General features: G+C 40.7%; 1 protein-coding gene across 1 annotated transcript; it reads left to right on the top strand.

The window, feature by feature from the left end:
- Window positions 1-1,470: 1,470 nt before the first annotated feature.
- On the top strand, window positions 1,471-4,973 carry LOC147640360 (uncharacterized). The gene is made up of 8 exons (XM_086779704.1): window positions 1,471-1,667; window positions 2,799-2,879; window positions 2,957-3,045; window positions 3,151-3,225; window positions 3,312-3,373; window positions 3,452-3,508; window positions 3,590-4,261; window positions 4,499-4,973. Exons 1-8 carry the CDS (start codon window positions 1,539-1,541, stop codon window positions 4,552-4,554), a joined length of 1,221 nt encoding a protein of 406 aa, XP_086635830.1. The 5' UTR covers window positions 1,471-1,538; the 3' UTR covers window positions 4,555-4,973.
- The last annotated feature ends 8,368 nt before the right edge of the window (window positions 4,974-13,341 follow it).

Below are 13,341 nucleotides of genomic sequence, written 5' to 3'. Positions count from 1 at the left end.
TAGAAGGGTTCTTTCTTTTAGAGTTATTGGTACTTAGCCTAGGACCATCATAGGTTAAGAGGCATAATAACAACGCCAACACCTTCCAAGAATTGTCAACCTTTAAACCAACCAACTAGAAAGCAATGGATTCTTGTGAACCTTCTAAAGAATTGTCAACCTTTAAACCAACCAACTAAAGAAAGCAATGGATTCTTGTGAACCTTCTAAAGACACAAAATTATTATGAAGGGAATTAACAAGTTTGTTTACCTAACCCTAAGGAGACTGGGACCCTAGCTCAGGGCCAGAGGGGTTGACGACATTGGCAACCAGAATGGAAAAGTGAACTAGTTAAACATAGCCAAAGCTGCTGGGGACCAAAGGCTATGATGACATCACAAGGGTACTCCATGGAACCACAAAGATTTGGATACCTAAAAGGGTATAGGAACTAGGAAAGATAAATGTCACGAAAACACGAATGTTAAAGGTTAAGCATGCGCAGAATGGAAGAAATAGGCCTAGCAAAGAGAAAGTGACCACAAAAAGAACATAAACACTTGTTTGGATAAAGAAGCTGCAAATGCCATCTCGCTCCATTGGCATAAGGGAAGAAACTGTTCAAAAAGAACCTGAAGAACTCATGCCATCAAAGATCAGCCCCATCAATGACAAGGGTAAAGTAGGAACTCTCAATAGATTCTACCATGAATCCTATAGCTAGTTTTATTCACCAGTGGTTGGAAGAGGAGATGTAAAACTTGAGAAAGGAACTAGAACATCTCTAACAATAGTACCCCTCAATGGTAAAAAATGGAAGTGGATGCTAGGACTTGAAGATAAAGGCACAGAAAGACTCAAAGGGAGCAAAGAGGATCCTTATATTCCTACAACCAATGTTGGGCAAATGGGTGAGAGATTTAGGTATGACTTTCCACACTGTGAATAACTCAAGTTTTTCACGCCCAAAAATGTTTCTCTAGAAGGGATGAGAATCATGCTAGGTGCATCACAATGGTGAGAGGAATTAAGCTATTAACTCATACTATGAAGTGCAGTCAGCGTGAAAAAACTAGATCACGATCGTGAGTATCTTGAGTTTTTCATGCACAAAAAAGTTATCCCAATAGAGATGAAAATCATACCCGACAAGTCGAGAGGATGAACCAGGAAAAACATCATATTACTTGGCTATTATAGCATCATGTTACTTAGCCGTTATGTGACAAAATAGTGGACGGTTATTGCCATTAATGTGTAGTTAATGTTCATGAGGTGTGTGATATTTGTCTTTGAAGGGCAAATTGTTGGGAATGAATCTGAGTGTTGATACCACTCAAAATTGTCCGGCCAGTCCTTTAAAAATGAATCTGAGTTCACACTGATGCTAACACCACTCAAACTTGTCCGGCCAGAACTTAAAATGCAGCGTGACCGTGTGACACAAGGCTCCGAGTACAAATGTTAACATATAAATGATATGCTATTCAAAAACCCTAAAACCTAGGGAGCTTCTTCTTGGTGTGTTGTAGCGAGTGCGCGACAACAGAGCTTCCATGGAGAGATACAAGCGCGTGAGTAAACACCGGCCCGAGGTTTCTTCCATCATCAAGGAAAACGAGGTCCGTATCACCACGCAGGGCTTGATGCGCAACTACATCTCCTATGCAACAAGTCTCTTGCAGGTAAGGGTAACCCTGGACCTTCTTCTCTTCCTCTCTCATTTCTCTGAGTTAGGGTTACGCTGTGCAGAAATTAACCAGAGGTATGTGTCAAATCATCCGTATTTGTGTCATCGCTTCAGTTTCCTTAGAGTTACGGTTCATGTTCTGGCTACGATTTAGGTTAAGCCATGTGTTGCTAAAGCACATCCCGATGGCGTTTTTGATGAAACGCCTGCACATTATTGAGTTTGGGTTATTAATGAGCCACAGGTTCTCCTCGTGTTGAACTGTGTAAGGAACTCTTGTGCATAACGGACTGTTGACGAAACAACTAGTGTACGAGTCAAGGTCTAAAAAGAAATGCATCACCACCGAAGAAGCGTATGATTACTCGAGGAGCAATGAAAGGCCTGCTGGTAGTATATATAACTCAATGCTAGAAATTGTGCTGGTGCTGCTGAATGGTCAAGTGAGGGTTAAGGCTCTCGAGCTTTTGTTGTATGTGTATGAAGGTGTAGGGTTGTAAGTGTGGAAATGGAATGCTTGTAAGCAGCTAATGGCGTCTTGTATATGCAGAGAAAGTTGTCATATGTGTCCCACAAGCCTCTGTAACTGTGAAACGATTAATGCTTTGTAAAGATGTAGAGCATGATTCCTTTTTAGAGTTATGCAATCGTCTAGAGAAGTTTTATCATATTAGGCTAAATTAAACTGAGAATTCCCATTGTAATGTCATTTTGCATTCAGAGGACAATAGTGATTCGTGCCAAGGGCAAGCCATTACTCGTCTGAATCCCAGGCATAGGTTTCTATAGTTCCAAAGACAAGGAACTAGTGTAGTGTGCTGTTTCATGTAGAACATGGTGCTCCATTTCTGACGCATTTTTGTGATTCAGTCTCTTAGCTTGTCTGTATTTCAATGCATAAGTGGCTAAGCCTTAGTTCCAGAGCCTATCCTTCGAGATCAGCTTGTGGCCGTAGTGAGGGAAATTTGTTTGTATGGTTCGTTCTTTTTGCCTGTAAGAGATCAAGCATGTGGGAATTCAGTACTACTTTAACTTCCGGTTTCAGGTTTCCATTGATCAACTCTGTGGAGTGGGATTGTATGAGAGTGCGTTGTGTTTACATGCCTTTGCTTTCATTGAGCTGCAGGACAATAGGGTTTCGGAGATTGTTCTTATGGCCATGGGTCGAGCTATAAATAAGGCAGTGATTATAGCAGAGTTAATCAAGGTAACACAGTGCATGTGTTCAAAGTGTTTACCATCAGGGATATAGTGCGCTTCTTAATTTTATTTTCTGTAAAACAGAGGAGAATTGAAGGCTTGCATCAGAACATTGCCTTAAGCTCAATTGATGTCACGGATGTGTGGGAGCCTCTTGAAGAAGGTCTTCTGCCGTGAGTATTTAACTCCAAACCCTCCAATAATCATTGGATGAGTTACAAGTAAGCACCAATAAGCTGACTGGGATTCCCCCTCAACTTTCTGCTGATTTTTGGCAGGCTTGAAATGATAAGGCATGTTTCCATGATCTCAATTACTCTGTCTAAAAAGGAGCTTGACGTCTCCTCAAGTGGGTAAGAAGCAACAAACACAGTCTTACATGTGCTGTAATTGATCTATCCTTGCAACCTTGGGCTTTTCTCATGTCACTGTAATTCAGGTATCAACCTCCAGCAGTTGCGAAACAGGCTCAGCCTCTAGTTGACTTGAATCGTGAAGAAGGTTATTTACTTGTTTATCTGCACCTGTGAGTGCTTTTTTGGAGGTTTTATTCTCAGGTTGTTTCTGTTCTTCGGACAGGTGGGACAAGAGGAGCAGGTCGTGTTAATGGCCCTGGCCAAGGCAAAGAAAGAGCAGGTGTGTAGCGTAGCTTTCTCAGCAGTATGGAGTTTTTCATTAATTGGTAGGGACAAGCTTAATGTTTTCTGCTTTGTGAAGGCAATATGCACACCGGTGGTGATTTTTACAATGCTGGGGATGAGAATTGGAATCCTGGTAGGGGTCAAAGTCGTGGAAGGGGTCGAGGACATGGTAGGGGTGGAAGAGGGTATAACAAAGGCATTCCACAGGGCGACACAAGAGAGCAGAACAATGGCTATCCACAGGCAGACACAAGAGGACCGAACAATGTCTATCCTCAGGCAGTCACAAGAGGGTACAACAAAAGCTATATTCAGGCAGACACAAGAGGGCAGAACAATGTCCATTCACAGGCAGTAACAAGAGGGTACAACAAAGGCTATTCACAGGCAGACACAAGAGGGCAGAACAATGTCCATTCACAGGCAGTCTCTAGAGGGTACAACAAAGGCTATCCACAGGCAGACACAAGAGGGCAGAACAATGTCCATCCACAGGCAATGACAAGAGGGTACAATAGTGGCTATCCACAGGCAAACACAAGAGGCTACAACAATCCAGACACAAGAAGATACAATAGTGGCTATCCACAGGCAAACACAAGAGGGTATAACAATCCACAGGCAGACACAAGAGGGTACAATAACTCACAAGGAGTAGCACGGGGGTATAATAATGGATATCCACAAGCTGGAGCAGGCAGATATGATGATGGCAATGGTGATCAGAATATTTCTTTTCGGGGACGAGGTAAGTGCTTTCTTTTCTGAGAAAGCTAAATATCCTGTATTTGAGATGAGCTTTGCTTACATCTTCACTCTATTGATTGGTACGGGTGTGCTTGCAAGGCAAAAAATGTACCTATTGTAAACTGCCTTCAGTTTGCCTCTATCAACGATGCATGTGTTCTGTCAGGCTCAAAGGATCTTTTAGGTTGGGTCAAGAAACATTGAGTCATTTTCTTATTTGTTTATGTCCTGATTGCAGGTCGGGGTCCGGCTGGAGGTCGAGGTCGAGGCAGAGGTAGAGGTAGAGCCGGGTAATAGCTTTGGGCTTGATTTTTGGAGCTGGTTACTTGATTTGCTGTTGTCTTAATGCGTGTAGCTGCAGTAGTATCGTTCTGTATGGCTTTATGTAAATGTCGTTGACCGGTGGATGTATCAAGCATGGGTGTCCAAAAGTGACCCTTTAAAAGCAGAAAATCTTTACTTAATACCAGCCCCAGCTCTTATCTGCGTTTGACAAGCTGATATGATACAGTACTGCAAAATGTGTGTAACTGAGGGACTCAGTCTTTGGAATGTCTTGTTGCCATTCTAGTGTTATGTGTCAAAGCTTATGAGACAAAGCGTCCCTTTGAACACACAGCTTCGGCACTATGTTTGGTGGGGATTTAGTGTTTTTAGAAATCTATCAAGTTTTGGCATGTTTCAATAGAAAGATCAACAAAATGCTTTTTGTATTGGCATCCATGTTTTGAAGGCCAATAACATCATAGTTTGGAGATCTTGTTTTGGCAAAACACAAGTCAAAAGTGGTTCATTCTAGCTACTGTGTCATTGTAAGCTGTCATTCTAGAACCTTTTAGCTGCATAGCATCTCAACTTAATATGCAGAACGTTTTCGTAGGTTACTTGTCCCAAGGTCGATATGCAGGGCTGAGAAGTCTAGTGGTTTCATTAACCGCTTGGCCAATCTTGCTCAGTAGAAAGTTATCTTCAAATGAATAATTGGTGTCCATAAGCTGAGTAAGGCCCGTTACACATACCCCACCGCCCATCTATGGGTGGGGGATTGGGCAGGGTAGATTGCTTGCCCATGAATTATGGGCGGTGGATACCCCACCACATCAGCATGGGCAGGCAGGGGTATGGCGATGTGTAATGGGCCTAAGCTTTCTAATTTTTTGTTCACCATATCTGTCACTAATACTTTTTATTCTCTCCTTGCTGCATTTTAAATTCAGGCAAAAAAGCTGAGCAGCCTAAGTAGTTGTGAGGGTCTAGATTAACAAGGTTTTGAAATGTAGTATAATGGAACTTGCATTCATAGGAGGTACCTTTTTGTGACATTACCTCCATATGATCAGCTAATGTACTGCTTGCATGCCAGTCTACTTTGCTAGAAAGACACTAGCTACAAATTTTGTCCCCACTGCAGTGAGACATTAGAAAGTCCAAGACACGAGTTTTGCAAAGAGGTTATCTGCTGTGTGAACTAAGAAGTCACGGTGTATAGATATGTCATGTCTAAAAACTGTTTGAACAGTGAGTGATCCTTCTACCATCATACTTCATCCACTGTTTGACCATCTAGTCCCAAAGTCATTATTCAGCCATTGCAGTTCTAACTGAGGCCTTTACCAATGCAGTAACAGCTTTAGCTGAGAATGTTGCTTTCCTTTGGCAGACTAGCCAAGATGATTTAAGTGCACTACATTACACAAATAATCTTTTCAGAGACTCTAGTGTAAGGCATGATTGAAACACACTTGAGTAAAAGTTCACGTACCTGTGTCCACGTGCAATGGTAAACCAACTGACGGGTTGGACATTGGCACAACCTTGGCAAGTCTGCCCCCCCAATCATCATGGTTGTCATCTCCACTGAACACTAGGAAGATAACCTGTGCCCCCAATCATCTCCACTGACCACCAGGAAGATAACCACTACCTGGGATGCCCGTATCCCAAGGAAGAGCTCCTTGCTAGTGGGCTCCTTTCTAGATTCTTAAGACTTGCAGGCTCTTGACTTTTGACAAAGAGCTTACAAGACTTGAAAAATTTACATGTTTGTGTTTCCCAAGAGCCAAACGCGGTTGTTTATCGTACACAATGAACCCTTAAATTAGGATAGTTCCTGAGTAGTCGATTAAATGGATAGATCACGCTGAAGAAATCTCTCGCAAGAGTGTGGTTTCACTACAGCACCAATATCAAAGTCCTTGAAAATATTCCTCACAAGGAGGGGAAGAATGTGCTAGAGACATAATAGACTAGAGTAGTCCATTAAATGGATAGATCACGCTGAAGAAATCTCTTTCAAGAGTGTTGTTTCACTGCAGCACCAATATCAAAGTCCTCGAAAATCTTCCTCACTAGGAGGGGGAGAATGTGCTGGAGAGAAGTCACGCTGAAGAAATCTCTTGCAAGAGTGTTGTTTCACTGCAGCACGATTAAGTCCTCGAAAATCTTCCTCACTAGGAGGGGGAGAATGTGCTAGAGAGAAAGCGCTGCATCAAAGGCTTTCTCTCTAGCACATTCTCCCCCTCCTAGTGAGGAAGATTTTCGAGGACTTTTGATATTGGTGCTGCAGTGAGTCTCTCTAGCACATTCTCCCCCTCCTGTGAGGAAGATTTTCGAGGACTTTGATATTGGTGCTGCAGTGAAACAACACTCTTGCAAGAGATTTCTTCAGCACGATCTATCCATTTAATCGACTACTCAGGAACTATCTTAATTTAAGGGTTTATTGTGTACGATAAACAACTGCGTTTGGCTCTTGGGAAACACAAACATGTAAATTTCTCAAGTCTTGTAAGCTCTTGGTCAAAAGTCAAGAGCTTACAAGTCTTAAGAATCTATTTGTATAGATATGTCACTGCTATGTTGTGACAGTGAGATTGGAACTTTCTACCATCATGCCTCGTGCACTATTTGACCATCCAGTACCTTGGCCATTATTCAGCCATTGCAGTTCTTATTGAGGCCTTCAGATACGCTGTAATAGCATTAGATGAGAGTGTTGCTCTCCTTTGGCAAGCTAGTCCTACCTATAGTCGAGATGTCTTCAAGTGCACTACATTACACACAAGATAATCTTGTTAGAGTGGCTCAAGCGTACTGCATGATTAAAACACAATGAGTTCACCCTCCTATGTGTATCACCTACCTATGTGTATGCCCTAGATTGGCACTCGCACTTGATGGCTTGTAAGCCCTTCTTTTAGACAACAGTATAGGTGCTATAATCAAAGGGAACATAAAGGGGTTTTTCTAGTGCTCTCCACCAACCATATGGTCCAACTTGCAAGAAATGGTAAGCCAACTAATGGGGATGTAGGCACAATGAGTTCACCTACCTATGTGTATGCCCTAGATTGGCACTTGCACTTGATGGCTTGTAAGCCCATATTTTAGACAACACAATAGGTGCAATAATCAAAGGGAACATAAAGGGGTTTTTCTAGTGCTCCCCCCCAACCATATGGTCCAACTTGCAAGCAATGGTAAGCCAAATAATGGGTTGGATGTAGGCACAATCTTGGCAAGTTTGTGCCCCCAAAGGTGTATGTCCCATTCCTCACATCCCCAATCATCATGGTTATCATTGGCATTGACCACCAAAAAGCTTACTACTAGTTGGGATTCTTGGGATTTTCCAATCCCAAGGTAGAGCTCCTCACTAGTGGGCTCCTAGCTACAATCTTAACTATATAGTCACTTTAACTAGTTTACAGTGCCATAAGAATTGTCTCTATATAACTATGTACATGTTGCTATATAAATTGTCCTACCACTAACACACGTTTGATATGCCACATATAACGGACATAACATTATTCCCCCCTTGGTGAGAGAAAGAATGGGAGAGAAATCTTTGATATTGGCTCTATAGTTAAACAACACTCTTAGTTTTCATCATCACAATCCATTCACTTAGTAAACCACTCGGAAACCATCCTAATTCTAAGGGTTGATTTTGAACGATCACCTACATTCAGCTAATGGAAAATGTAGCATTATATGGTAGTGATGTGCGAACACACACATGGCCGTCTGACACTTTTTTCTCACTAGGAGGTTTTTTTATTTGTGCGTATGTACACCCTCTTATTTGCTCATTTTGGGGTGTGTACTTTTCTTTTGTATCTGGCACACATTTGTTCATTCTAATTTAGTGAGTTTGTGTGCTCTCAAGATTCTTTATCTTGTGTATGCATTGTTGCAACCCTAACCCTAATTTCAACTATTGGTATTAGAGCTAGCTTCCTTTTGACACTTGATCTAGTAGTCTACTTTCCTCTTAATGACCTTGTTTTTTTATCTCCAATTGAAATACCCTCTTAGGAGAAGAAGCTATGTACTGTAGTGGGTTGTATACGAAGTGTAACATTTTTGAGGTTCTTGTGGCATGTTTTGGGCACGGCAAGGTTTTTGTTTGGAGAGGTGTCATTTTGGATTGGTTCTGCTCGATTTTGGGTGTTTGGGCTTTGTAGTGGGGGCAAAGATTTGGCGTGCAGTAACATCTACAGTGGGCATTGATTATGATGAGGCCTTTGCAACCACATCTCGTATTACTACCATTAGGCGTCTCATTGCTTTGGAAGCATATCATGGGTGGAATGTATATCAGTTAGACATTAAGATTGCATTCTTAAATGGTGATTTACATGAGGAGGTGTATGTATCACAGCCTCCTGGTTTTGCTGTGAAAGGAGAAGAGTCTCAAGTATGCAAGTTGAAAGAGGCTCTTTATGACCTTAAGCAGGCTCCTAGAGCATTCTATGAGAAGATTCATGCATACTTGGTTGCAAATGATTTTTGCAACAGTCTAACAGAGAGTACTCTCTATGTGAAGAGAAGTAAGGACACATTTTTGGTCATCGTTCTGTACGTTGATGACATGCTGCTCATGGGATCCGATATAGATCAGATTTTAGCCTTTAAGACTGATTTTTAGTCATTGTTTGAGATCTTAGATTTGGGGCTCTTGCATTACTATTTGGGGATTTACTTTATGTAGCGCAATGATGGCATTGTCATACTACAATCTAAATATATACATGAGCTATTGAAGAGGTTACTCTTGAAGATTATAAACCTGTGGCTATACCTACGAAGACAGGTACTTGACTTAGTCGTCAAGATGCAGGAGACTCTTTTTGATGCTAGTTTGTATCAGTAGGCTGTTCGATCCCTTCTTTATGTGTGCAACACGAGGCCAGATATACAGTATGCGGTTTCACAGTTGAGCAGATTTATGCATAGCCAAGGTATGAACTATTGGCAAGCTGTTAAGAAGGTTTTTTGCTATTTACAAGGCACCCAGCATCTTGGATTATTTTATCCAAAGGGGGGTGAGTCAGCGTTGTATGCTTTCATCAGTGATTTAGAATGGGTTGGATATTATGACACACAAGTGTCCACTAGTGGGTATTGCTTTCACCTTGGTGATTCATGTATATCATGGCTCAACAAGAAGCAACCTATAGTGGCGATTTTCAATTGTGAAGTTGAGTATAGGGCAGCTTTTATAGCTATAGTTGAGTGTGTGTGGCTCAAACATCTTATGGCTGATTTGGGTGTTGGACAATCGTCTAACACTATGATTTTCACTGACAGCTAGAGCGCATTAACAGTTGCAAGGAGTCGAGTGTTTCATGCTCGCACTAAGCACATTGAGGTGCATTACCACTATGTGAGGGAAAGACTCTCTCGAGCAGAGATCGGCTTGGTGTATAAGCCTACACATGACAACATGGCAGATTTATTCACGAAGGCTCTTCCTCGTGAAAAGTTTGAAGATTTTCGTAAAGCTTTGGACTTACTGCTTTTTCAGGATTGATCGGCCATACCCTGTACATGTTCACATCATCACTCCAAGGATATGGTAGTGATGTGTGTGAACACACTTGGACCTCCGGGGTACTTTTTTCCTCACTAGGAGGTTTTTTTCCCCGTGCGTATGTACACTCTCTTATCTACTCATTTTAGGGTGTGTACTTATCTTTTTTATCTGGCACACATTTGTTCATTCTAATCTAGTGAGTTTGTGTGCTCTCAAGCTTCTCTATCTTGTGTGTGTGCATTGTTGCAACCCTAACCCTAAGTCTAACAGGGAACATAAGCGAATAGATTCTCAAGTCTTGTAAGCTCTTGGTCAAAAACCAACCTCTCTCGCTCATCTTCTCTTTCAGTTTGCCAACATAGAAGTCAAGATGCATGCATACACCATCTAGAAGACGTAACCTGTATGTAACCTCGTTTATCTGTTTCAAGATCATATAAGGTTCGAGGTATTTTAGAAATATCTTAGACTTTTCCGTCTTGATTGCTTGAGAATTTTTTGGAATTCTCAAGTAAACTCATTAGCATTCTTCCAAGAATATGGGTGCTTTATTTTGATAGCATAACATTGCGCCCAATCTTTTGCACATTTAATGCTCTCTCTTGTTAACTATAACATCTCTTACTGCTGTTTCAAGAAGTCAAACCGTCGAACCTGTGTGGACTTTCTCTAAGATAATCATCCACGAGCTCTAGGTTGATAGCCATACATTAGCATAAAAAGTCTCAACTTAGTAGCATAATGCTTTGCACTATTGTAAGCAAACTCAACTAACAGTCCAATGACTCACGGATAGATGCACATAGCATGTCCTCGATGGTCTAATTTATAGGCTATGTTTGTCCATCAGGCTCAGGATGATCAAACAAACACAAACAAACTCATACTCAGCTTAGTGTCCAATTTCTTGAACACCTCACGCTAGAAGTGCCCGGTGAACTTTGGATCTTGATCATTGACAATATCAATTGGCAAGCCATAAAGACTAAACAACTTCTCAATAAACAAATGAGTAAGTTGCATAGCTGATATTTTCTCTTTAGTAGGAATAAATCTTGTCATTTTAGTGAGTTGATCAACAATCACCCAAATAGCATTATTCCCTCTCAAAGTCCATGGTAATCCAACAAAAAAATCCATACTCATTTGTTTTCCTAACATATCTAATGGCATCATCAACCCACAATGTCTCAAGTGCTCAGCTTTATCGACTTGGCATTGTTGACATTCACAAATATATTTCCAGAAGAAATCTATTCTTACCAAATGCTCACTCCTAGGTACACTCGGATGCCAAGAAGAGTCATGTTATGATACTCGAATCGCACCATCAACATCGGGTACACATACCTTTTCCTATTGAAAGAGAAAACAATTTCGAATAGAATACTCTCTCATACTAACAAAAGATGGGGTTGTCCTAGCTTGGACAATATCCCAAATCTAACTAAAGAATCCATCAGGGGGATACAAGCCCTTAAGATAGTCAAATGGTTTAGACTGTATTTGAGTTAATAAAAGTTGATTCACATGGCCAATTCTACTTAGAGCGTCCACCACTTTATTAGTAGACCCTTTTTGTTAACTGATCTCTAAATCAAACTTTTGCATAAACTTAGACCAACAAGCTTTTCTCCCCCTCAACTATGGAGAGTTGAAAAAGTATTTGAGAGATGAGTCATCCGCATAGACAACAAAAATCAAGCCATACAAATAATGTCTTCATTATTTCAAAGCATGAATCACATCATAAAGCTAATACCCTCTCAAACTAATAGAAGATGGGGTTGTCCCAGCCTAGAAATAAGTGGGTAAGGTGTATAGATATGTCAATGCTATCTTGGGAAGGTGAGAGTGGAACCTTCTACTATCATGCCTTATCCACTATTTGACCATCAGTCCCTCAGTAGTTATTCAGCCATTGTAGTTCTAATTGAGGCCTTCATAAATGCTCCATTAGCATTAGATGAGAAGGTTGCTTTCCTTTTGTAGGCCAGTACTACCTATAGTCAAGATGTCTTCAAGTGCACTACATTACACACATAAGCGCCCAATATTGACACACTCTTGATAGCCTATAAGCTCAACCTTTAGACCGCACAATAGGACCAATAATCAAAGGGAACATAAAGGGGATTTTCTAGTACTTGCTACCGAACCATATGTTCCAACACACATGCAATGGTGATCCCTCCATGGTTTGATTCGTAGGCTTTGTTTGTTCATTTAGCTTAGGATGATCAACTGAACTCATACTCAGCTCAGTGTCCAATTTCTTGAACACATGATGCCAGAAGTGTCCAGTGAACTTTGGATCTCGATCATTGACAGTATCAATTGCCAAGCCATAAAGACTAAACAACTTCTCAATAAACAAATGAGCAAGTTGCATAGTTGATATTTTCTCTTTATAGTAAGAGTAAATCTTGCCATCTTAGTCAGTTGATCACAGTCACCCAAATAGCATTATTCCCCCTTAAAGTTTGTTGTAATCCAACCATAAAATCTATAGAAATGCTCTCTCATTTTTTTTCTAGTATATCTAATGGCATCAACAAGCCACCAAGTCTCAAGTGCTTAGCTTTATTGACTTGGCATTCTCAAACATATTGTTAGAAGAAATCTTTTCATACCAAATACACTTGTAGGGATGGGAAGAGTTATGTTATAATACTCGAATAAGATGCATCTCCTTGTACCATCAGCATTGGGTACACAGAACTTTCACTTTTGGAAGAACAAATGATTTCGAATAGAATGCTCTCTCAAACTATAGAAGATGGGGTTTTCCTAGCTCAGACAATATCCTAAATCTTACTAAAGAATCCATCACGAATATACAAGCCCTTAAGATAGTCAAATGGGTTAGACTATATATATGAGTCAATGAAAGTTGATTCACATGGCCAATTCTACTCAAAGTAAGAGCAAAAAAGAAAGGTCTTCTTCATAGTCCTAGATCTTCAGTTTGACTTGAGGAATCCTGTTTTACCCACATTGCACAATGCCTTGTGCATAGTCCCAGATCTTCAATAATCTGACTTGAGGAACATTCTTTTACCAACATTGCACCATGCCTCAATATTTACAATGGGGCTCTTGTGGAAAAATTATCTTTTTTCTTATAATACATTAACACTGCCAAGTCACAAAAGCAAAAAAGAAATAATTCTATATCTCCAGTTTGACTTAAGGAACCTTTTTCTTTTGCTAACATTGCACAATTGCTTGATCCAATTTTGCCATGTAGAGCGATGGTC

This window comes from Cibotium barometz, chromosome 3 (genome assembly GCF_041138505.1).
Source record: "Cibotium barometz isolate CiBa-2024 chromosome 3, ASM4113850v1, whole genome shotgun sequence".
Classification (NCBI taxonomy): domain Eukaryota; kingdom Viridiplantae; phylum Streptophyta; class Polypodiopsida; order Cyatheales; family Cibotiaceae; genus Cibotium; species Cibotium barometz.
The sequence above is the reverse complement of the archived record's forward strand: the minus strand, read 5'-3'. Positions and strand labels throughout refer to the sequence as shown.

Bases quoted from the DNA above. Each gene is read 5' to 3' on its own strand.
- LOC147640360 (XM_086779704.1), top strand. From the start codon at position 1,539: ATGGAGAGATACAAGCGCGTGAGTAAACACCGGCCCGAGGTTTCTTCC. The intron at 3,374-3,451 runs GTTATTTACTTG...TTCTTCGGACAG, and splicing joins TGACTTGAATCGTGAAGAAG to GTGGGACAAGAGGAGCAGGT. The intron at 4,262-4,498 runs GTAAGTGCTTTC...TCCTGATTGCAG, and splicing joins TATTTCTTTTCGGGGACGAG to GTCGGGGTCCGGCTGGAGGT.